The sequence below is a fragment of the Camelus bactrianus genome, chromosome 28 (assembly GCF_048773025.1).
Source record: "Camelus bactrianus isolate YW-2024 breed Bactrian camel chromosome 28, ASM4877302v1, whole genome shotgun sequence".
Lineage (NCBI taxonomy): Eukaryota > Metazoa > Chordata > Mammalia > Artiodactyla > Camelidae > Camelus > Camelus bactrianus.
In genome coordinates, this window is record NC_133566.1 from 14,242,548 (window position 1) to 14,268,429 (window position 25,882).

The window sequence follows — 25,882 nt, forward strand, 5'->3', positions numbered from 1 at the left end:
GGTCCATCTCCAGTCCCTCCATTAAAAAAGAAAAAAAAACCTTTTTCAGTTTGCAGTTTAAAATACATAGAGTAAAGTCTTCTTCCAGGGAGGTCTGTCCAGTGTGTTTTTTTCCATCTTCTTGATTCCATGATTCCAAAGAGCCTGGCTTAACTGAGCCCATTCTGCGCTTGGTGCTTCTGCAGGGACAAGCATCCCCGGCTTCTTTACTCTGCCACCCGAGCTGCTGAGCCAAAGCACCTGCCCGCACGCACGGCAAGAGTGGGTATCATGCTGAGCCCAGAATGACCAGCTGTCCCCCAAAGACCCATAAGAAGGGTAGTTAATGGAGCAGGCTTTGTGGAGGGAGGGGTGGTTAACTCCATCCCACAACTGGAGCCACCAGAGCCCTTCAGGCCAGCCTGTCCCCCATCCTGGACATGGATTGTTTCCCGGGACACGGTCTCGTCTCTGCTCGGACCATTGAAACGCGAATGGGTTCCGTCCTGGCCCCAGAGTCACCAAGAGCCACACGGCCCTTAAAGGCAGAGCGTGAAAAAAAAACCTAAAATTCTTGGCTCTCTCAACCGTTTCAAAAACAAATAATAGTTACGCCAGTAAAACTGTCATCTGAAGTGAATTTCCTAATTTAAGGAAGGAAAACGTAAAAGTATGAGGCTTTCCTGCCAATCAGATCAGAGATCCTGTCTCCTTGGGCTGGTGTGTCTGTCCCTGTAGGACAGCCGTCATGGAAGGAAGGCAGCTCGGGCACTGTTTAATGGACATTTTCCCCGAAATGAAAGTGCCGCTTTTCAGAAGACCGCCACTTTGTCACGCAAGCCCCGGGAACTCCGCGCACGTCGCAGCTTCTGCTGCAAACACAGCCCCCAGGTGCACGCAGCCCCCACAACCCGTGTCCTTTGCTGTTTGAATTAAAGCCAGAGAATGTACCGCTCGGTGATCAAAGCCTTTGACCGTCGTATGAAACCAATCAAAATGCTCTTTATTTATCTGAATTTCCCAGTCTTCAGCAAATGTCATTCCAGAGCATGCCTGGGAGACTTTCTCCACCATGTGTTGTTTGGCGTTTTGGTTTGTGTTTGTTTGGGTTTTGGTGTGTTTTCGTTTGTTTGTTGGAATTTTCCCCGTGTTTGGAGGCCGTGCTGACAAACAAGTAACCTAGATCCCAGACGTTCATGTTCAGTCAGAATCCAATAGCCCCCCCCCTTTTTTTAAATGACTCCATTGATAATTTCCACTCAGCCAATAGGAAAAGATGGACTTTAGTTCATAAGGGACGAGAGAAATATTACAACTCTTGGATCCCTGACCTTCCCTTCCCAGCCCATCTAAGGATCCAGAGTTCCCCACTCAACACCAGAGGAAACAGCAGGCTGGAAAGGGAGCCGTCACAGTGCCGGCCAGGCATAAAGGTGCAGGTGTTGTCTGACGTTGAGGAGGTTTGTCAGACAGTAGGGATGGACCGTGACATTGGCGGAAGAAATCAAAACCACTAGGGAAGGTTATGTTCCAACCCTATTTTTCCCTGAACTTGCAGTTCAAAAAGGTGCTTTTATTTTCAGGTATACCCTGCAAGATAGCTTCTTGTCTTATCATTCTTCTGGGAGAAGCCAGGTTCCAATGAGTTGTAACCAACCCCCCCTCCCCCGCCCCCACACTGAGGATTTATGAGGCTCTGTCCTTGGGCAAAGCATTTGTCAAAGATTGAAGGGGCGGGTGAAAAGGGCCCTTTACCTTGTCCTGGTTGCTTTGCACTTGAGGCCATAAACTCTCCCCCGGCCCCTGGCCTTCACTTGTATCCAGTCCTGTTGAAGCAGTGGTCACAACGGGAAGGGGCCAGCCGGGACCTGCTGACTCGACGTTAAAAAAAAAGGCGATCGGTGCATTTTCTGGGTTTCGAGTTTGACCGCCAAAGAACAGAGTCAGGTGTGTTTCAATGCAGTTAATAAAGGACTTGGAAGATGTTGACTAGGACGTGAGTACCGAAACTTTCTTTTTGGCTCACTGTTTTGGGTGGATGTGTATTGTTTGGATTTTTAGGGTGAGTTAATTGCCCTTAGACATGTCCCATTTTTCCTGTTCTCTTTGTGTATAGAATTGGACTGCGTAACTTTCTGGCAAGTTTCAGCATGGATGTGAACCTCAAGTATAATTTGGAATGGTATTGCTAGAAGCCAGTGTACTGGAGTTGAATGTTAAAGTCTAGAATGTATTAAAAAATGTGTGAGTGATGGAGCTTCAGTTCTTTAATAAAGAGCTCAAAGGAAAATGACTGTTTATGCAGAAGCTGGCCTGTAAAGATGACAGCATTCAACTCTAAGGGCAAGAAGAGGTGGGAAGCAAGCCTAACTGTGGGTCCCGTGGTTTCTGGAACCTTCCGGCAGGCTGTGAAAACACAGAGCAGGACAGTGTGCACTTCCTCGTGGCCCACTTCCTAAAGCAAAGCAAATGGACCATTTCATTCTCCACAAAATGTTTCAGGCATTTTGGATTTCCGTTCGTTTGGGTAGATGATTGGAATCGGGGATGCTCTTGAAAAGCCAGCCTCAGAAACAGCCACAAAGTAGAAACAGGCCTTCTGAAATCACCCCACCGTCCCTTCTCAAACGGGCATACAAAGAACTGGTGCCCGAGTGGCGCCCACTTTCCCTCCAGCTGTATTTTTCTGTGTACTTTTTCTTAACCATTGGGCTGCTTTGACCTTGGCGATGGCTCTGCGAGGTCCAGGTGAGCTGACAGCCATGCAGGCTGTGTGCTGCCTCCTCTCCTTCGGCTGAACGACAGCTCGGTCATGGTGTGTCCGTGTTTGCTCACTTGGCTCTCCTCCCCTTTCCTTCCCGGGGCCTCGCGGGCTGGCAGCGCCGGGGCCCAGCAGGCCAGCGGCAGGGCCTCCGCGCCTTCCAGCAAGGGTAGCAGCAGCGGCAGCAGCAGCAGCGGGAGCAGCTCCTCCAGCGACTCGGAGAGCAGCTCGGGGTCCGACTCGGAGACCGAGAGCAGTTCCAGCGAGAGTGAGGGCAGCAAGCCCCCCCACTACTCCAGCCCCGAGGTAAGAGCGCGCGGGCCTCTGGGTGCCTCCCCGGCCCCCTTCTCCCCCGGGTGTGCAGTAAATCCTCCTCCGAGTCGTGCTTCCCACACCTCCCGCTCCCCCGGCCTCCCTGCTGTGACACTCGCCTGTGAGCTGTGACCCCTCTAGCCCACCACCCCCTGGCAGCCTGCCAGGGTTTGTTGGGGCCCATTTCTCCTACCCCCTCCCTCCTCGCCGTTCTCCTAATTGCAAAGCTTCCTTTGAACTACAGAAACGTCGTCTTTTATTGTCCAAAAATCTTGATCTTGACTTCCAGAACTTTCCAAGTATGCTGTAAACATCACTGACTGGAAAGAGCCTGTGGGTTGGGTCTCCCTGAGGGTCAGCCGAGGCAGTAACCAGACGGGGCAGCTCCCCACCTGGGAAGTGTGAACGCCCGTAAATCACAGGGAAAGGAGTTCTGTGGATTAGACACGGTTAGACTATTACCTCTTTGCAGTTTGTCACGGATCAGAAGAACAAGGGCTACAAATATTAATAAAACCTTCTTCACTGTGTTTCCTTTGTGAAAATATAAAAAGAAAAATTAGCATCAACGTACAAATAACAATGAAACCTTTTATAGCAGAGTATCTGTGTGGAGATTTAGGAGCCTCATATAAAAATATTGTAAGATACCAATAAAAACCATTGCCCTCTCTACTTTAAAGGGGGAAAGGGGAAAATTAAATAGTAATTCAGAGCATGGATTCTTGAGAGAGGGCTGAGAGCAAACTTCTCAAGTCCCTGGATCCATAAGCAAGGGTAGGCTTTGATTTCTATAGAAGGAATAAAATACACTTCTTGTGTGTATGAGAATTTGATGTGGTGGGGAGGGTGTAGCTCGGTAGAGCACGTGCTTAGCATGTGCAAGGTCCTGGGTTCCATAGCCAGTACATCCATTTAAACAAATAAACCTAATTACCTCCCCACCCCCAAAATTTTAAAAATTAAAAAAAAAAATTTTAAGATTTTGACATTACTGTGGATCATAGTATTTAATTTTTTACCTACAACCCTCTGTACCACTTTGGGGCTCCAATTTCTAAGTAGGCTCTGAAATGAAACCGAACCCACTTATGCAAACCGTGGCTGGGAGGAGGGGAGGCGGGGCGCGTCTGGGGCCAGCAAGACGCACGTTTCCTGCTTGTGTACCTGCGTCTTAGGACGTGTCACACCCGTGCACGTGATCACACCTGGAAGCACTTGGCGACTTTATCCCAAGTTCCTAGAGTGGCTCTTAAATTCAGGTTTTCTCCTTTCCGGTCTCCTCCCAGGAGGCTGAGACTTTTTGCAGGAGAATCGAGAAACTAGGGAAGTTGTCATTCTTTCCCCACGGTCCTTGTTTCTTCTTCAGCCCTTTCTGCTTGGCTCCAAGAGCTCCCCGTTCCTCCTGAAATAATTCGTCTCCATCTCTCCTGTGTTTTCCTCTCCTTTCCATGGGGCTCACTCCTCACCCCCATAATTCATTCTCTCTCTCTCTCTCTCTCTCTCTCTCTCTCTCAGGCCCTTAGCAACATTAACCTATAAAAGCCATATGTTGATATAACCCTGACTTTTCCCAGGAACTAAATTATTATTCCTTCTCCGTAATTTCATCCCTCCATCCATTCATTCCCTCATTCAGTTTCATTCGACAAACATTTCTTGAGCCTCTGCCCCAGATGCGACGCTTGGCTCTGGGAGATGGCAGTGCTTTGACAGAACAGGTCCCTGTCTTCATAGAGCTGATGTTCCAACTTGAATAATTTGAAACAAACAAACAAAAAATACAGCAGTTAAATAAAACAGAGTTAACCAGCCTTCTTCAGAGCCAGCTGTATGCTCTAATTTGTTTAAAAACTCCAGAATATTTAGTAGAAAGAACTGGGTTCCAGAGACATCTCAAGAGCCAAGGGGGACAGTGGCGGTGGATCCAAAGGGTTAGGGCCTTTGACTGCTACTCCTCCTCCCGCCCTAAGCCCAAGCGCTTCTTTGTGACTTTGAAGGTTAAATTCAGAAATGTTGAGTTTTATTTGCGCACTGAAACGTGACTTCTGGAGTTCCTAGAAGAGGCGGAAACCCAGCCTCCGAGAAGTACAGTTATAAAAGGCTTTAAGCAGATTCTTTCTTTCTGAATGTCACTGAGATAATTACAGAGCCTTGAGCATCTTGGGGATAAAAGGAAGCGCTTGTCACATCTTCCAGCAGCCATCAGAGGCCCCTAGCTAAGAAGGAGAGGGTTGAAGTTGAAGTTGCCTGAGACCACGCATAGTTTTCACCTCCTGGCTTCTCTATGCAGAGGGAGACCAGAAGGGGTAAGGGATGGTGCACACAGCACGTGACTTCCCTCTGCTGGAAAGGAAGGTATTCGTTGGAATAAAAATAAGTTTTCCTTAAACATTTTCCCCAACATTAATACAGACACACACCCTCCAGAAATAAAGTACGTTTGCAGAAAGTCACAAAGAGAGGACACATTATCCAGCCGACCCTCCAGGGTGTCTCTGTTTTGCTCTGACCATGTTGGCCCAGGTCACCTTACAGAGAGCAATGAGACTCATTTTCCTGAACCCCACACGGCCATCCAGCTCTTCAGAGCCATGCAGCTCGCATCCCCCTGTGCAGACCCATTTGCACTGCTTTGGAGCAAAGCATTTCTGCCCCCACCCTTTCCTCTAACTGGCACCATCCCAACGTGACAGCAGACAGAGGCGCTCACGATGTTCCAAGGCACCTGCTCGGCTCTCCTGAGCTTCATCTGAGCTCTCGTTCGTGGCTGTGGTTGTAGAACACGGCTGTCTTTTACATGCATCGCCACAGTGTCACCCCGTGTCCGCAGCTGGCAGGGAAGAGGTGCTCTAACAGGACCTCCACCACTGCATATCCCCTCTATGTGGCCCGACGATTGCCAGCTTGTCCTCGGCCTAATTTTTTTTCATTTGAGTTGTACCTTCTTTCTTGGCCTTGTCCATCCTTTCATGCCAGAGTGCCATGGGGGAGAGCTTCTTGCCGCTCAGCTAGCATGTTTACACAGCATACAGAGCTCCTTAGACCGATGGCCCCCAACTAAAAGGTACCAGAGGGACAAAAAAAAAGAGCCTGGTCACGTGATTTTGAGATCTGCCAGGAAAAAGGAGGTTTAACACATGTCGTGACCCTCCAGCATCACTCAGCTCTTAATATCGCTCACATCAACAGTGTTCTCCACTGTGGCGTTTCCCAAATTTATTTGACCGTGGAAACCTTTCTTCAGGGGGTAGATGAACTAAAAGCACATTTTTGGAAAATGCTGCCCTAGATCGTTCTTGAAAAATCAGCAGACACACGATGCAAGTGATTCTTTGATTCAGCCAGCTTCTCCTTCACTAGGCGTCTCACGGGCACACGGCAGTGGGCGTGAGGGAGGCTGCAGGGATACAGATGAAGTGGACACTGAGCAAAGGATGCAGTGGGGGGCTCGTGCGTGAGGCAGGAAGGAGAGTCGTGGCTGGAAAGGCAAAGCCGTAGGCCAGCGAACCGACAGAAGCACCAGGCAGAAGCCCGCCAGACAGCTCAGGAAGCGGACCACCGCCAGCAGTGGGCCAGGGAACGAGCCCCGAGCCCTGAGGCCGCCCTTCTCTCCTGCCCCCTAACTCTTGGCTGTTTAAGCCTCCCCGGCCCCCGTTGTTTCATCCTCCAAAGGGCAGGTAAGCCTGCGCTGCCTCACCTGTGAGGCTGTGGTGAGGGATAAGCGAGACAAATGGAGTGTCAGCTCATTGCCCCTCGTCCTCGGTAGCAGCGGTCACAGCAAGCTGGCCCCTGATTGTTCTGGGGCCTGCGAGTGAGACGAACAAGCAGTGTTTGGCTTCACTGAAGAGACGAGACACAGATCCATGAAACAGATGCGGGCATCCAGACGGCACAGTTAAGGATCATAGGACAATGCAGAATAGGCCACAGAAAGATAATAACAGGTACAATTTGGAGCATTAGTGGTGTTTTCTCCAAAAATCAGTTCTAATTCTGTCATCTTAGGTTGAAGACTGACATTTCTCAAAAAAAAGAAAAGAAAAAGAAAAAAGAAAGCAAACAAACAAAAAGGGAGGTCCCCTTTCACGAGGCCACACCGGAGAGTAATGAGAGATTAGGCGGAGCAGCAGTGGAAAGAGGCTGGGCTTCAAGCCTAGACAAATTTGTGGGGCATCTCGGTGGTGCCTGGCAGCTCTGTGACGTTGGACAAGCCACTTAACCTCTCTGAGCCTCATAGACAAATTACCGGTGATAACATCTCTTTTCTATATGGATTAAATTAGATGATCCATACAAAGTGGGAGCACGTTGTAGGTGTCTGGCAGTGAAAAGATGCTTGCAAGGTAATGGATGCCTGAGCCGTCTGGATTTCGTTTAGGAGGCAGGAAGAGGGGGTCATTGTAGATTCCTGAGAAAAGGAATGTGATTTAGTGATGTGTTGAAAATGGGGGCTTCAGCCTGATTCTTCAGCTGTGAAACACAGGAAAAATGGCCCTAAAGCACATCGGGCAGTGGGCCCAAACCCAATTTATTAAATTCTCTCTTCACTGTTAAGGCTCCCTGCGGGAAGTTTTAGTGAGAGTCTGCCCGTGAGCTGCTGTGTTTTGGCTCTAGGCAGGCGTCTGTGTTCTTACGCAGGAGAGATGTGAGGCGGGGGAGGCCCAGGACGGTGGGGACAAGGGTGAGCTAGCATCAGACACGGTGGTGGGGCCTGTGAGAGTGGCAGGCTCTGCCACAAATGTGTGTCCCCTGCCCCAGCATGTGTCCCTTTCTTCAAGGCCTATCACTGGGCCCCATTTGTCTGGGGAGGCTGACACACATAAGCCACTGACCTGCTAGTGGACACATCATGAGAGAAATGGGAGTGTGGAGGAGACAACCTCAGAAGCCATCAATGTGTTTGCCACCAGATTAGCCCTCAGCCACACTCAGCTAGTCTCAGGGCAGGCTAGAGTGTCCCCTAGTCTCAGAGCAGGCGAAAGCATCCCCTGGGCAGAGGAGTGGCTCTGTGTCCCCCTTCCCCTGTTGCATCACTATTGCAGGATGGACCAGGTGTGCTCTGCATATTCCATTTGATCCCTTTGTCTGGAGAAGCCAAATTAAAGCCAGGTCAGACTTTACCTATGACAACTCAGAGGCGCAAAAAAAGATTTATCATTTCTTCTCTTGCCTCTTGCTCCGGAGCCCTGGTCCTTTGGGTGGCATGCAAGCAAACAAAGCAGAAAGTCAAGTCCAAGTCTAGACTCCTTACCAGGGTCACCAGGGATTCCCCTCCCATACTTTATCCCAGGGGAAATCTCTCCATCCTCACAGCCCCAGGGGAAGGGCCTAGGATTCCCATGCTGGCCCCGACTGAAATGTCACTTTTGCTTCTCAGTCCCTGGACACCCTGTGCTGCTGTGCACTGAAGTGTAGTTGGTCTCCTCTGTTGTGGGGGAACCAGAAGGATGCCCATGGTCCCTGCCATCTAGTGCCTGGTGCCCACATCCTGTGGCCTCTTCATCTTGGCCCCAGGCCCCTCTGGCCCATTAAAGGCTTCCCATCTCCCTGAGCTGTGCCCCAGACTCCTCCAGATTCAGCCAGGACCCTTGTGTCTAAGATACTGCCCTCCCCACCCCTCCCCCTCCTCAGATCCTTGCTGCAGGTGGCTGGGCCCCAAATTCTGCTCAATCTTGATTTTCAAGCAGGCTTTTGGAAATTATTATGTTAAAAAAAAAAAAAAGTTTTTCTCCTGCAAGGGAAATTGACTTGCTCTGAGCTTGAACCAACCAAGTTTGAAATGCAAAGCTAAATCCTTCATCTTTATTCTAGGCTGGTATCTGTTCTCCTCCTGGAACCCTAGGAGCCATGAATTCAGAGGGTAGAGACCATAGGGAAGGGACACTACATCTCCTTCATCACTCAAAAAACTTGCCCCATTTCACATACAGTCATACATTGAAAACACTCCAGCCAAAGTTCTGCACTTATCAGTGCACTTCTTTTCTAGTAATAATCATAGATGCTGGGTGAATGGACTTTCATTAGAAATCAGCAACACTTACTCCCTGTAAAAGCATCAGTTCTTAAACTTTTTATGAGACTTGAATCCCTAGAGACACAAATGAAAACTATGGGTCTCTCCTCTCTCCAAAAAATGTGTCTACATAACATTTCGCATTCCGTTTCAGGGCCTTCATGGCCCCCCACCCCCACCTGGAGCTGATCTATGGGCTAGGGTTTAGAACGTGGAATGCCCATGATTTGCTCTAAGTTAGCAAAAACTGCTTGCAGGAAAGGTTTCTGTTGTTACCTTCTTGTCTGAAACATTTCGGGCAAAGTGTGAATGGAAGCAGGCTGAGGACAGACAAACCAGGTCCAGCTGTCGAAGCGTTTAGGGCACACACAGGTAATTCTTTGGGAGTATAGGTTCCACTTAGCCACTCCCTTTTCTAATTCCCTCCAAATTTTAAGCCCCAGGGAAAAAGAGAGCTAATCCTCAGGTTCTCCAGAATACTCCCCAGTTAACTTTACTGGGCTCTCAAGTTAATGTGTGTTTGTGTAAATATTTAAAATGTACATTGTATCTCAAAGATGCTGGAAACGGGTCCTAATGGAACACAGTGCATCCCCTTATTTTTCCAATAGGGCCTCGAAGTACGTGTGGGCGTTTCAGTGTAGGGGGCCAGGAAGGGGGCAGCACCCCTGCGTCCTGTGCAGTCGATGCTGCCACACACACCTACTGCTTCCATTCTCCCTTGTTTCCAGCACATCCGTCTTCTGCTCACACACCTAGAAGAATTCAGTCAGGATAAAATAGCCAGGCCCTTTTGAGGTGAGCCGGTCATAAAAGATGTTCTGTTTGTTGCTGGTTTTCTGCTTCTAGGCCGAACCAGCGTCCTCCAACAAGTGGCAGCTGGATAAATGGCTAAACAAAGTTAATCCCCACAAGCCTCCTATTCTGATCCAAAACGAAAGCCACGGGCCGGAGAGCAACCAGTACTACACCGCGGCGAAGGACGAAGCGCCCGACTGTGGGAAGCTTCCCGAAGTCTGCCCGCCCAGCCTGAGGGAGAAGGACATCAAGAGCGCCTGCAAGGAGGAGCAGCGGCCGAGGACCGCGAACAAGGCCCCAGGGAGCAAAGGCGTGAAGCAGAAGTCCCCGCCCGCGGCCGCGGCCGTGGCCCTGCCCGCCGCCGCGCCGCCTCCCGCGGGGCCCGGGGCGCCCGCCGAGAGCGCGCCTGCGCCCGCCCGGAGGTCCGCGGGCAAGAAGCCCACCCGGCGCACCGAGAGGACCTCGGCCGGCGACGGCGCCGGCGGCCACCGGCCCGAGGAGCCCGCCGCCCCCGACGCGCTGGGCGCCAGCGCGGGGCTCCCCCCCGAGCCCCCCAAGCCCAGGCCCTGCGGCAACAGCAGGACGAGCCACCGCAAGGAGCTGCGCTCGTCCGTGACCTGCGAGAAGCGCCGCACGCGGGGGCTGAGCCGGATCGTCCCCAAATCCAAGGAGTTCATCGAGACCGAGTCGTCATCGTCGTCCTCCTCCTCGGACTCGGACCTGGAGTCGGAGCAGGAGGACTACCCTCTGTCCAAGGCGCAGGCCGTGGCCGCCGCCGCCGCCGCCGCCGGGAGCGACCAGAGGCTCAAGGAGGCCGCCAACAGCGTCGGCAGCGGCGGCCCCCGCGCCCCCGTGGGCTCCATCAACGCCAGGACCACCAGCGACATCGCCAAGGAGCTGGAGGAGCAGTTCTACACGCTGGTCCCCTTCGGCCGCAACGAACTTCTCTCCCCCTTGAAGGACAGTGACGAGGTCAGGTCTCTCTGGGTCAAAATTGACCTGACCCTCCTGTCCAGGGTCCCAGAACACCTGCCCCAAGAGCCGGGGGTCTTGAGCGCTCCTGCGGCCAAGGACTCTGAGAGCGCCCCGCTGAGCCACGCATCAGACGCGCCAGCAGAAAAGGCTTTGCCAAAATCCAAGAGGAAACGCAAGGTAGGCCTGGGAACACCAGGGGCTAAGGGCCGGGCTGGGGGGGCGGCGCTCCCTGAACTTTGGGCCAGGTGGCGGGCACAGGGAGGCTGCTGGTGGGGGATGTACCTGAAGCAGGATGTACCTGAAACAGTCATAGAGTGTTTCATACACGCCAGAAACTCTTGTAAGTGCTTGACCTGTATTAAACTCAGTTAAATCCTTAGGACAGCCCAGTGAGGGAAGCACTGTTACTGTTCCCATGTTTTAGTTATCGACAGTTAAGGCCTTTCCCACTGCATGTGGAAGTGGGCAAACAGGAAATCTTCACTGAGTGTGTGCAGAGGGAGCTGGATGGGGGTGGGGGTTGGGCTTTGAGAAAAGGTAAACACGCTCATCATCTGGGAAATGCACATCAAAACCACAGTGAGATATCATCTCACAGCTGTCTAAATGGCTATCATCAAAAAGAACACAAATAACAAATGTTGGTGAGGTTGTGGAGAAAAGGGAACCATTGTATGTGTAAGTGTGTGTGTGTGTGTATGTGTATATATATATATATATATATACATATATATATATATATATACATATATATACATATATACAATGGAATACCATTCATCCATAAAAAAGAATGAAATGTTGCCATTTGCAACAATATGGATGGACTTGGAGGGTATTATGTTAAGTGAAATGAGTCAGAAAGAGGATAAATACTGTATGATATCATTGCTTATATGTGAAATCTAAAAAATACAACAAACTAGTGACTATAACGTAAAAGAAGCAGACTCCCAGATACAGAGAACAAACTAGTAGTTACCACTGGGGGGGTACAATCTAGGGGTGGCAGAGTGGGAGGTACAAACTATAGGGTGTAAGACAGGATCAAGGATGTATGTACAACACGGGGAATAGAGCCAATATTTTGTTAATAACTGTAAATGGAAAGTAACCTTTAAAAATTGTATGAATTTTTTTAAAACAAGGTAAACACGAGTGAACCCCATTCTTTGCTGGAAGAGGTGGGGTGACATTGGTGATGGAGCCATTCATTGACTTAACAAGCCAACAGCCTTTCAGGGTTTAGTAAAGCTGTGACTTGGGTGAGGCATGAAGTGCCTGGTGGAGACAGTGGGCAACAGGGCCCTGTGAGGGGCCACAAGTCTGCAGCATCAGAGCCAGCAGCTGGCGCAACCTATGGTGTTGATCAGGAGAACTCTGTGGCGCAGGCAGGCTGGGGACAGGGCCCTGAGGAAGAGGGACAGTTGAATAATCAGAAGATCAGGGATGAGGTGGCACCCAAATAGGGAAGCAAGCCGAGCAAAGGAGGTGGGGAGTGAGGTGGGCGGTCAGTACGGGGAGATCTGGACGAGCATCTGGAAGCAAACCTAAGTGCTCCACCATTTTTGAAGATTTTTGAGCTCAAGGATAATTTAATCATAATGTAAGGCCAATTTTGAGGATTTTTATCCTCTCCTGTATCTTCAAAAGTAACCTGGATGGAAGTGAAAAGCACAGTGGGTGACAAACCAAAGACTGAAGTCATCGTGAGTGGTCCCAAATTTAGGACAAAATCGTTAACAGTCAACACATGTATATGTCCCCATGAGGGGTGCTATTTTTGTACATATTAAATCATGTTATGAGGCAAGTTTTGTCGTGCCCATCTTACAGATGAGAAAACTGAGGCTTGAAGAGACTGAAGCAATTTGCCCTGAGTTCATGTGGCTGAGAAAGGGCAGAGCCAGGAATAAACCCAGGCTGTCTGGCTCCAGGGTCTCCCAGGAAGAAGTCAGCCTGAGGTCCGTGTACTACTTGGCCCACCAGGATGCTGCTCAGAGGGCTCCGAGCATGGACTTTAATGTTTGGGGTTGCCATCTTGAAATTCTTCATTTTATCTTTGAATCTGTGTTTTGTAAGGGTAGCGCAATGGGACAGTAGAGCATGTCCGGGGGCACGTGGAGCATTGGTTCACCTGCAATCCCACCTCCTGCCCATTTCCCACTAGTTCTGCCTGCCCTGTTGGCCCCTTCTCACTCCTGGCCGGCTGCCACCTCCCCCTCCACATCCTGGTTCAGGGACCAAGGTGCAGACACAGTGAGGGTTGGGGTCAGGATGCGGTTTGGCAGTCCAGGTACTGAGGGTCCCCGAGAGGAGAATGCATCCTCCGAGGGGGTGCCAGTTTGCCTTGGGGTGGGGTCGGGGGGAAATGCCTGACTGCAGTTCCTCACCCCTGACGCATGGGTCCTACAACTGATGCGCCCCAGAAACCCTTCCTTGGCCAGTGGGCCACGCGCATGCACTCACTTGCAGGCCAGAGCCCCCGGCACTTGAGAGAGTCCACACAACCCCCAAGTGGCCCCATGCCGCAAGGAGCACAGTGCGAAACAGCAAATAAACGTCAGCACGGCAGGTTAAGAGAGAGACTCAAAAGACAGGAAAATGTTTTCTGCTTTAGTTCTTTATAACATTACTCTTTAACTGCTTTATTTTTTGAGGTATAATTGACAATAACATTATGTTAATTTCCGGTGTACGACATAATGGCAATATTGATATACACATATTGCAGAATGATCACCGCAGTAAGTCCAGTTAACATCCATGACTCTAGTTACACATTTCGTTTTCTGTTGATGAGAATTTTCGAGATCCACTCTCCTAGCCACTTTCAAATATGTACTGCACTATTATTAATTATAGTCACTGTGCTGTACATTACATTATATCTCCATGACTTTTTTCATTTTAAAACCGGAAATTTGTATCTTAGACCTCCTTCACCCATTTTGTACTCCTCCAACCCTACCCTAGGCAACCACCAGTGTGTTCTCTGTATATATAAACTGGGGGTGGGTTTGGTTTTCGTTTTTTCATTCAGTGTTTAAGCCAGATCATCAGATATTCATATTTGTCTGACTTATTTCACTTAACATAATACCTTTTGTGTCCGTCCATGTTGTTGCAAATGGCAAGACTTCTTTTTTATGGCTAAACAATTGTCCATTGTGTATATATATACCACCATTGCTTTAGGCATTTATCCATCCATGGACATTTAAGTTGTTTCCTCATCTTGGCTATTGTAAATAATGCTGCAGTGAACATGGGCTGTGTATACCTTTTCGAATTAGTGCTTTTGCTTTCTTTGGATAACTACCCAGGAGTGGGATTGCTGGATCATTTGGTAGTTCCATTTTTAATTTTTTGAGGAACTTCCATCTTGTTTCCACAGTGGCTGCACCAGTTTATGTTCCTACCAACAGTGCACAAGGGTTCCCTTTTCTCCACATCCTCACACACTTACTGTGTCTAGTCTTTTTGGTAATAGCCATTCTGACAGGTGTGAGGTGATGTCTCCTTGTGGTTTTGATTTGCATCCCCCTGAAGATGAGTGATGCTGAGTATCTTTTCATGCATCCTTTGGCCATCTGTATGTCTTCTTTAGAAAAATGTCTAATCAGTTCCTCTGCCCATTTTCCAATTGGATTTTTTGTTTCTTTGCTATTGAATTGTATGAGCTCTTTATATATGTTGGATACTAACCCCTTCTCAGACACATTTGCAGATAGTTTCTCCCATTCAGTAGGTTGCCTTTTCATTGTGTTGATGGTTTGCTTTGCTGTATGGAAGCTTTTTAATTTTGTTTGTTTGGTTTTTTGTGGGGGTAATTAGGTTTGTTTGTTTACTTGTTTGTTTGTTTGTTTGTTTAATGGAGGTACTGGGGATTAAACCGAGGACCTCATGCATGCTATGCATGCACTCTACCACTGAGCTATACCCTCCCCTCTTACAGAAGCTTTTTAGTTTAATGTAGTCCCACTTGTTTATTTTTGCTTTTGTTGCCTTTGCTTTTGGTGTTAAATCTAAAACAATCATCACCAAGATCGACATCAAGCATCTTTTCCTGTGTTTTGAACAAGGGGCCCAGCATTTTCATTTTGCACTGAAACTGCGCTTATGCAGTCAGCCCTGGCCTCCTGGGTGACCTCAGTCAGGTGATCGTCTCTGTACTTCAGTTTCTTCGCTTGGAAAATGGTGACGTCTTTGCAGGGGTAGCATCAATTCAGACAGTATAATTCAGTCATGCTTCCCCACCCTCTTTCCTTCTGTTTTCCTCTACATAGCCTGCCCTCCTCTTAACTTGCTGGATTGATTTATCCATCAGTCAGTCCCCAGGTGATTAACTGATTAATGAATTAATTAATTAATCACCTGGGGAGCGATGGATAAATGGATAGGCTGATGGAAAGCGAGAGAGGTATTTCATAGTTAGAAACTGAGAAACATACAGATAGATGGGAAATGCGTAGAGCTGTATACACATATGTAGCTGTATAGAGAGGGGTGCAAAAATGCATCCGTGTACATTCCATAACATTCTGTACTTAAATATTTGTATTATTCATGGCCTTTTTTATTTTAACTTATGAAATGTCATTTACACTGAGCCCAACACTCAGCTCTCCTCATGAAATCTACTGAGTCATCACTAAACCCGCTCGGAGAAGGAAAAGAACATTTTCACAGCACTCTTTACTCAGCATCTGGGGCATTGAAACCTCAGTACTGGGTGCGGGAGGTGGGACTCCACAGACCTGGCTGCCCAGGGTGCAGAGTCTTCCCCTGCTGGAGCCCGGGGCTGGGGGCTCAGAGCTCTGGCTTGGACCCTCCTTGGGAGCACAATTTCAGTGTCAGCATCTGGGATCCTTGCAAAAGAGGCTGTGAGACAATCCCAGCTGGAGAGAGAAGGTCAAAATCTTTCTATCTTTGGTACCAGGACTTGTCTGCTTGAAAACACAGCTGTGAGCCCTGCACGTGCCTTTACTGTGTGGCTGCAGTTAGTATGTGTGCATTGCACCCTAACACATGTCTAGAGTTCAATACAATCATGGAAACAAGAATCCAGTAGAAACACTGTTTTATAAAAAGGTCCTTCAAGGCCGTGAATTTCAAAAGAAAAGTCCAAGCATGTCACTGTCCTTCCAGCTGTAAGCCTGGAATAGGTTGCTCTGCCTTGTCCAGGTACCAAAAAATGCCAAAGTGGGCAACTCCAGAACAGGTCTTCTTTGGAGGGTGGAATCCAGTCTGTTGGCAGAACAGTTTTCATCAGTCCTGACATCCCCTCCTGAATTCTGATTGTGGTGTCATGCTTTTTCCTCTCTGAAAACTGTCAACAGCAAAACTGACAGGTTTCGTCCTTGTTCGTGGAGGAGCTGCCTGGGAACCCAGGTCACAGCCAAGAGTGCCGCAGCGACACGGCACGGTGGTGCTCAGGATGGTCTCCAGAGGAGCCCGGCGAGCGGGTCTCCCAGGAGGCCTTCCCTGTGGAAGCTGGTGATGGGAGCTCACTATGGTCCCTGGAGATCCAAAGCTGATTGGTTTTTGCTTATTTCCACGCAGTGTGACAACGAAGACGACTACAGGGAGGTCAAGAAGGCCCAGGGAGAGAAGGAGAGCTCTTCACGACTGACTGCCTCTGCCAACGGTACTTTGTCTGCAAACCACTGCAACGTGAGCATCAGCAGGTATGCGTGCTCCCGCCGAGGCAGAGCCAGCTGGGCGGCTCTCTGGGCCTGAGAATCACATGCCATCACTGGGGAGAGTCAGGGCTTTTTTAATGACTGCTCTGCTCAGGGTCTCCAGACTGGCTTCCCATCATTTACCTAAGGCTGACCATCCTGCCTGGAGAGGTGCCTCGTATCATAGCTCTTGTGTCACAAAAGACCAGGTCCTAGTTACACACGGTTCTGTCCTTTCAAAAATACACCCTCCACTCTGACAACTTAAAAACTGAATTTTCCAACCATCATTTTAAGAGCCAGTAAACCTATGAGAACACTTAGCTTATAACACAAATGAAAAAATATATAAACTTGAGTGGAATCTCCCTATGACACACCCGAAGGTCTTGGATATAGCTGAATTTGCAGTGTGAGACAGGATCTGGGTCTCCAAGGTCAAACAGCCAACAGTCAGTCCTCTTAAGGGGTTCCAGATGGACCTGCAAGGCCCTGAATCCCCTCTGTGATGAATGGCCTCCCGGCAAAGCATGGTCAGGTATTTATTATAAGCAAGCAGCTTAGCATCAGTCATAGAAGCTCTTTCCATTTAGAAATAGCACGGCTCGGAAAGCGCTTTTCCTCTGCTAAGACACTCCTCACTCTCCCTGACTGTGTACAGAGAACTTTTAAGGGGAGATTAATGTTTCAGCGCAACACATAAAAATGTAAACCAAAAGGTTAGGAGACGATATAGAGCAGTATTAAAGCTTGAGAGGAAATTGGAGAGCGAGGGCACCCGAGCACAGGCTCACTGCAGTGTTCGAGTCACCTTGGGAAGAAGGGCGAGGGCCCTTGAAGGTCTGAGCGGGAGGCAGAGCAGCACACACGAGCTGGCTTGGCCCACCGTCCGCCGTGCCCAGCAGATGCTATCCCAAAAGACAGGGGAAATGTGAATGGGGAAAATGTGGTTCCAAAGTGCGTTTTGAAAGTGTGCTCGAGTTCTCTAGCGCTTCTTCCTTAATGCCTGAAATAACCTTGCCAGCAGATCTTGCAACCACTATAATTTCTGGTAGTGCTGAGTGTAAGCAGTGTCTCACGATGTCTGCAGCAACTGATATGACATGAAAATACCCGTGATTTCCACAATCACAGGAATTGCTAATACAGCTCCTGCTAAACCACTATTCTTGCCTTCATTCATTGTTAATGGGAATCATCTCTATCAGTGAGAGATTAATGAAAATGAAGACGTAACTTTTTTTTTTCCATCCCAGTTTGGAGACCCCAGGATAATAGCTCGTGCTCGAGAGCCTTGGCCTGGCAGGGCCTGCTGGCTCTTGACAGTTTTTACTTCTGTTAAGTAATGCCACAATGCATGTGAAAGTGCCTTGAGTTCTAGGAAAGGGAGTCTGCGTACCTCTGGAATTCTGGTTACCACTGTCAAGCTTTCCCAGTGTAGTAAGACAGTGCTATATATACGGTGATCGCCTGTCCCAAGAGGTAATCGCAAGAAAGTTTCAAAGTTACTTTGGTCAATTGGAATATACAGACGTATGATGATGAAGAAGAAATAACCAGATGTCCATGACAGTATTCAACGTAACAATTTAGTTTTCCATGAACATTTAAAATCATGTAGTATGTAAAATAATGGAGACTTAGAAATACGACTTTTTCACTCACATGTCGAGACACAGACTGTTCAGTCTGTCTTCGACAGCAATGTCTTCATCCTCACAGGCTGAGTCACTTTTGATTCACCCAAGGCAGCTTTCCAGGACACATCTTCTCACTGCTAAGTTGTTAGACGTGCAGTGCTTTTTGAACCAGAAATCTGTCATCAGAAATTCTACCCCTACACATAGGTATTTGCATAACTTTAAGAACCTTGGCTTCTGATCTGTTCTAGAGGTCTGTGTTGGTAATGTCTACACTATGACTAAGGAAATTGCTTTTTGAAGTGACTTTAATGGCTTGTTTGCAGTGACAGCCAACACACACAATTAAGAAGTCATAACTCCAGGAATAATGACTAAATCTTTGTTAAATGAATTTGCCTTTTTTTAACTGACTCTACGAAGTGACTAACTTCTAGAAGCATCCCAAATTAGCAGTGATTGGGTTTATTTCAGGCTAATGCGTCTTGCCAATTTTTTTTTTCCAAAGTGAAGTCGTGGAGAGAGCCCCATCAACATAGTACGTATTGCAGAGACTCGAACAGAAGTGACTCCCTTCTCTGATGGTTAATTTGGGGAGGATTTATATTCAGGCACAGACAATAATTTTGAAGGTAAAATAAGGAGCTAGGAATCAGAAAATGTGATTTCTAAGGACAGTTTTCTGTTCCCTGCTTATTCTGATCAATGCCTGTTTAGCTCAGAAACCTAACAACCAGAAGTTGGATTCATGCTTTGCAGGTGATTCTGTGATTCTGTTCTTCGCCATATAATAATTAGTGCAAGCTCAGGTGTAGCAGAAGTCCTTTAGGAAGTAAAGAGCTTGTGCATCATTGGAGTTTCCTGTTGTTTACACTTGTTAGGAAACCAGTAAGTTGTTTGTTGTGTGTTTTGAGATCCTTGGATGAAACACTTGAGAAATGAAAGTGTTGTTATTCTTAGCCATTTAACCCCAGAATTACTATTCTTTCTGAGAGGACGAGTAAAGAAACAACGAATGAAATTTGCTTCTTGTTTGTCTCGGTCCTAACGCTGCAGAATTGTTTCCTGGCATAATAATTTCCAATCAGCATCTTCCCACCAGCAGGTTTTACATGGGAGGTCCGGGTCATATCGAGAACAGTTACCTTTCCCTGCGCTGACTGTGTGACGCTCCGTTACTGTGATTTCCTTTCTCAGCTTGGCAATACCAATAAACAAAAATGAAAAAATGCTGCGGTCGCCCATCTCCCCCGCATCCGACGCGTCTAAACACAAATACTCAGGTGAGGACTTCACCTCCTGCGGCCGACCCGGCAGCAATGGCTTGCTTACCTCCGCCTCCGCCAGCAAGAAGCATAAGCCGGAGAGCCAGCTGCCGACCCACGCCGGGGACGTCACGGTAGGTGGATGCACTCCTGCCCCAGTTACAACTGGCCTGGAACGGAGCTCGCCCCCAACTCTGTCCCCAGCCCCACCCAGTCTGAATGCAGGCGGGAGGTCCCGCAGAGAAGCGCCCACTGCTGCCCCGGGAAGACCCCACGAGGGAGCAGACAGCTGCGGAAGAAGGAAGGGGGCGGGCATCCTGAGCCTCTCCTGCCTGGGGATGAGTCCTCTTTGTGGGACTTCATTTCCCATTCTGAAAAGACACAGCCCCAAAGTCATACTCCCGGGACAAAGCAGATTGGGAGTTTGGGGCCAACCAGCCTTTATATTTGAAAAGATTCCTTGCCCCGAGGCAGGGTTAAATCTGGCCTTGAAAACCCAGGACACAGTGGTGGGGCGCCCCCTCTGCCTTGGTGACCAGCGTAGCTGGCCAGTGTGGCACCCCCGCCACCACCCCTCTTCCAGTGACCTTGTCACTGGTGATTCCAACGCCCTGCATTCCCTGGGGCACTTGGGTCCACCGTCCCTCTGGCCTTACAGCTTGTCACCAGGTGATTTGGGGCCAGTTGCTTAATCTCTTGAGCCTGTTTGATTTGCAAAATGGTGGTGATAAGATTTACGTGAGGCGGCACCATCTGAAGAACCCCACACCTGTGGACCCCTGTGCAACTAACAGCACATGTTCTTTCCTCTTTCCTGCCACTCACTGTCTAACAGCTGGGGGCCCTGGACCATGCATCCTCCAGGTACATTATTTAATCCGAGGCTTTCCCCAGGGAGTTCTGTCAGGTCTCTGCACACATCTACACCAGCAGGGCTGTGTGAGGCAGGGCAGGAGAGACATGGGACTAGGACTCTGCAAAGAAAACAGGGGGAGGCAGTATTTCATGCTTTACCCCATGAATTAAAGGGGGGGGAATGTTATTAGAAGGTCCTGCAAGAGCCTAAGTCTTATTGTACCATCAGGAAATCAACCCCCTTAGGCACCCTTAGTTGAGAGCAATTATCTTTAATTCTAGGATACAAGTATCTGAGACAACTGTAACAGAAAAACCTGAAATAAGAAGCTAACAATTCAAATTTTAAAACAAAACTTTTCTTGGCCTCTAGATTCATTTATCACAAGCAACTTGTGCTGTACACCAGAACTTGACAAATTGTAGCTGACTATACTTCAATTAAAAAAATAAATAAGCAAGAAACTATGATATGCAGAGACTTGGAAACCAGTGATGGACTTTATTTAGCCATTCTTTCACTGAACAGGTGTTTATCGAGCAAGTTCCTACTGTGTGCCAGGCACCGTGCTAAGCAGCAGAGATGCATTGATGATGTAACAGACTCGGTCTCTGCCTGCACGAAGCCTGCAGCCTTGCTGGGGAGCGCCACTCAGCCACTCACAGGGGTCACGCACATCCATAATTTACTCCCTGTGTGCCAGAAAGGAAACGCCCGGAGGAATAGAGGCTCCCTGAGAAGCAGTGTTGATCTGCATGTACAATCGGTCCATGTTTAAAGAAGCATTTGTATACACTCCACAACGTCTTTATCCAGTCTTTTTCTTTATTTCAACAAAAAGCACCCTAGGCTCCAACCTAGCACACAGAACACAACATACTCTGTCTAACAGGTTGCTCCTTCAGCCAGGTGGGCAGTTTCTCAAAGAATGATGTGTGTGTTTCTTGTTTAGAAAGCGGCTCACAACGCTTCCGAGAACGTTCTCCACAAGTCACGGCCACAGACAGAGCCGTGGTCTCCAGGCTCCAACGGCCACAGGGACTGCAAGAGGCAGAAACTTGTCTTCGACGACATGTAAGCGTGGACGCTTTGTTGATGCGGTCGGGGCCGGGGAGGTGGTTTATACGCTTCGCATTTACAGTGTGGCCGTTTCTGTCCTGTGACTGTCAGTTACGTGTGGCTCTCTCGAAGGGAAGTGGAGCCTCACTCTGAGTGTGCCCCAGAGAGTCCCGGGGGACTTTTGAGTGACTAAAACACCCAGTCCTGACGGGGTGGCTTCCAGGATGTTAGAAAACTAAGGCAAATGGCATTAATGAGTCTTATCTGAGCACCTGTATTTGGGCTTGTATGCTACCAGGAAGAGAAACTTTCTCCTTTTTGTAAATTGTAACAGGCAAAGAGTAATAGTGATTCACTCCCGAGAGCTTTTTTTCCCCTCTAGAATGCTACAGTCTTTATAACAATGTAAACAGTTCTTACACAGGAAAAATATCCAGTCATCCATCTCCCAGTCCTAGCACCGAAACCCAAGTGTTACTCCCATTCCCGGCATCAATTTAAGAGGAGGAGGAACAAAAGAAGAAGATGCATAAATATAACATCCTGGGATGCTCTTGAGATGCTGCAAATGACAAATGAGAAATGATAAAATGATACTATAAATTATTTAGGCTCTTAGGGAAAAAATATGTGTCAAGGACAAGCCTGGCAGGCAGACGATGTGGTTTCAAGAGTTTGGCTTGAGTCCCGTTTTCAATTTTAGCTGCTCACCAGTCGTGCAGTGTGTGTCTGTGTGAGGTGGTCCTTAAATCCCTGGGGGATGGTGGGGAGCGGTGTGAGAGTCTGCCCTCTGGCTGCTTATAGCCTGGCTGGGGGACAGACTGCAAACCCCAAACCCCACCCACAGTCAGGAAGTAAAATGACGGTAAATGTACCTGAGTCCCAGCTTCCTAGTCAGGAAAAGTGATGCTCATGACACTGGTCTCCTGGGGGCTGTCTTGAGATCCAGTGAGATGGTCTATCCATCGAGCGATCATCTAGAGATTGAAAGCCCCATGCAATGTGATGGCCTTTCCACCCTCATCTTTCTTCCCTCCTTTTCTCCAATCCTAACTTCATCCAGAGCACAGGTGAGGTCTGTCCATTCACCTCTGAGAAGCAAGAATATGACGGTGTAGTCCTCAAGCTCTTCTTGGACTTTGTGAAGTTAATCAGGGCACAGACTTTGGGGGCTGAAAGCCATATCAGTATTTTCTTTGTTTAGTTATCAAACACATTCCAAGATAACAGGATACACAACAGTGTAAGGGTGGCCCAGGAGGACGTGGGTTTTTCTCCTCTCCCCAGGGCTGCTGCAGCTGCCCTCAGCCTCAGGTAGGCTCTCCCCGTGACCCTCACACCCGCCCTCCCCTCATGGCCACTGCCCTGGGAGCCAGGGAGGTGGTAATTAATCCCCGGGGTTGGGGGGGGTGGTGGAAGTACATTCAGTCAGCCAGCTACATACATAATTAGGGTTCGGCGGTGTAAATCGTTCAAGTGAGCTTTAACCATCTGTAAAAACAGGAGGTCAGAAGTGTGTTTAATGACAGTTTGGAAATCTGCATTCAGAAGATGTAGAAATCTTTTGATTTTCATATTAATTAAATATGTTCTCCCCACTATTAAGAAGCAGAATGAGAGAGCATTTATATGGGTGGGCCAGCCTCTGTATCGTTCAGGTTGTAACCCAGTTCTTTGACAAATTAAAAACAGCTATATAGGGGAGGGAGTAGCTCAGTGGTAGAGCACATGCCTGGCATGCACGAGGTCCTGGGTTCAATCCCCAGCACCTCTATTAAATAAATAAATAAAAGGATGAATTAAAAAAAAATACCTGTCTTAGAAAGCAAGCCTTTATAAGACAGAAATGTGTCTGTAGAAATAATTCAAAGCCTACCTATCCATTTTACCAAGCCCAAGATCCCCCTTATTCATCTCAAGAAGCTTGCAGGTGTTATCAAAGACCTGGACTTAGAGAAAAAGAAAGGAATAATCTAACAGTATGATCAAACACACGTGCAGTAAACACTAAGGCACTCAAAGCATCAGACATGTTAAGAGCACGGTATTTAAACACACGTGTATGGAAAATTAAAATGTAAGGAGTTTTCCAGTGAGAGGACCAGAAAGCTAAATCTGAAACAGCAACAACCTGATGGTTGTGCTTCAACCTGTAGTGTCTTGGACTGTTTACAAGAGGAAAGGTTTCTCAGTCTGCTGGGAAGGTGGCTCACATAGTTTTGTCACTATCTGATCAACGAAGAGGCTGTTATCGTTCGTTCTTCCCGTTAGCAACGTGTCTGATTTTTCTGGCTGACAGCTGCAATAAAACTGTTTCTCCTTTTATGCATATAGATACAATAGAATGAAAAAGCACTCTCACATATCCATCCTTTGGAGAGGTAGACATCATGTTCCAATCGCCATGTGTCCGGATTGCTTTGCAATCCACGACAGTAAACGAAACATGCAACTCAAACAGCCACGCAACCACCGAACTAAGAAAGTCGTGGGAAGACTCTTCAAGCTGGAAAAGCAAAACCAGGCATTGTCTCTTCCTTGGAACAATGAAAATCAGGATCCCTTAAGAGATCACTGGACTAGGAAGTCATCTAAAATGGTGCAAAGTGTCTCCCAGCTTCCCCTGGTGTGTGTGCTGAGCACTTAATAAGCGCCAGGCGCAGTGCCAAGAGCAGGGATATACGATGCATTAATTCTCAGTCAGCAACTCAAGGGAGATGGAGGCACAGGGGTGGCCTCTCCAGGAAGGGACCACAGACTTCCGCCTCATCCTGCTCCCTCTCCGCCCGGCACCAGCGGCCTCACCAGCAGCCTCTCGGACCCATGAGGACCTGACTCCTGTCACTTCCCTTGACTTCTCCGCACTAAAGGTGTCATCAGGCAAGGGAATGACCAAAGAGAGGCCACCAGAAGGAAAGAAAGAACTAGAGAATTAGCACCGGCATAATTCAGAGTTGATGGAAATCCAGTGATCGCCATCCAAAAAGTAACAGATGCCCTACTGCCATGTTAATTTTTTAAAGCCGCGTCTTGTAGCTTTAAAAAAAAAAAGTAAACTCATCCTTTTGTATTATAAATACTTGTTCATGGTTGAATAAACATGCGATTCAGACAACAGCTGAATCCAGCGGGCATTTAGATGTCAAGTGTTGAGTGGACCCAGCCAGTGGAACATTCCCCGGGGCAATGCCTGCATTCTTTTTTTCTTTCTTCTTCCCTGAATGTCAGAAATCTACTACATGCAGGTAAATTTAAATTCCTGGGCTTCCAGCCTCTTGTCGTATGTTACGTACCAATTAAACAGGCACCAGTTTGCGCCTTCGGGAGGCAGATGGAGCTGAACAGAATAACACTTCTTTTAAAAATGTGATCCAGGTCAGCTTGTTCCACAGGCTCAGCTTGGAGGCGGCGTGACTACACCTCCTCCTTGACTTTTAGCCGCGTGTGATATTCAGCTCAACAGCCACAGTTTTAAGGTGACACTGGTGCGATTACCAAACTTGTGAGAATTTATGTGCATGAGTGACAGCGCCCAATTCAACTCAAAGCCTAAAAATTGATCTTATTAGTGCAAAGCCATGAGCCCTAGTCATAATTAGTGATGGGGGATTTCTTGGCCGGGGAAAACTGAGGGAACAACTGTGTCGTGAAGGCCTCAGTACAGAAGTCTGGGCAGAGCTGAGTGGGGAAACGCTTGGCCTCCATTTCCACCTGCCATATTGCTGAGCTGAGGAGCCAGAGAAGCCTGGTGCCAGCACTGCCTGCTGCTCCCAGAAGGATGTACTGTCTCTTGCCCACATTTCATGAGGAAGAGTCAGTCACGATCACATTCAGCCCAACCACCAAATGTCCCATCTGTCCCCATGGCACCAGCAACAGGGGCCCAGCTACTTAAACCTCCCGACCCTGAGGAAGGACTCCCTCGTGTGCGGGGCTGAAGCCACAGCCTGTGAGATGTGGCTGGCGGGGCAGGAAGAGGGAGCTGGCATTTGCAATGTAATTATGCTCATTAGCCTCATAGCTAAAAGGATTTCCATTTTATAGGGGATGAAAGATTCCTGTATGGAAAAGGTCGGATGATTTAGTCAAAGGACACCAATTAAAATCCTGGAGTAGGTGACAAAGCCCCCCACCCCCACCCCCACGGAGGGCTTGCTGTGGCCACTCTTCCCTCCCGAGGGGCTCCCCTTACCAGTCACTTCAAAGCTGGACCCCACTTTTCCTGGTACACCATTAGGGTGTGTTTCTGGGTTTTTTTGTTTGGTTGGTTTTTTTTGATGGCGGTACTGGGGATTGAACCCAGGACCCCATGCATGCTGAGCACGCTGTCTGCCGCTGAGCTGTACCCACCATCCCAACCTTTCTATTCTTCACATGAAATTTTTTCCATTATGAAGTCCCTCTCAGCCAGGTTTTTATTTTATTCTTACCAAAACCAAGAAAGAAAGAAAAAAAAAAAAGACTAGGCTGGAGGGTTGGAGGAAGCAGAGGGCGGGGACAAGGCCTGTCAGATATCCCTGATGGAAATCTGAGC

General features: G+C 48.3%; 1 protein-coding gene across 11 annotated transcripts in view; it reads left to right on the top strand.

The window, feature by feature from the left end:
* AFF3 (ALF transcription elongation factor 3) overlaps nucleotides 1-25,882 on the top strand; it is a 484,945-nt gene that overhangs the window by 415,819 nt on the left and 43,244 nt on the right. For all 11 annotated transcript variants that reach the window (XR_012503019.1, XM_074354607.1, XM_074354598.1 and 8 more), the window contains 5 exons: nucleotides 2,860-3,046; nucleotides 9,921-11,021; nucleotides 16,410-16,534; nucleotides 19,366-19,567; nucleotides 21,242-21,363. Coding sequence is in view for 10 of the 11 variants with exons in the window: in XM_074354607.1 (XP_074210708.1) it covers nucleotides 2,860-3,046; nucleotides 9,921-11,021; nucleotides 16,410-16,534; nucleotides 19,366-19,567; nucleotides 21,242-21,363 (1,737 nt within the window). In the remaining variant the exon portion in view is untranslated. The remainder of the gene's footprint in view (nucleotides 1-2,859; nucleotides 3,047-9,920; nucleotides 11,022-16,409; nucleotides 16,535-19,365; nucleotides 19,568-21,241; nucleotides 21,364-25,882) is intronic.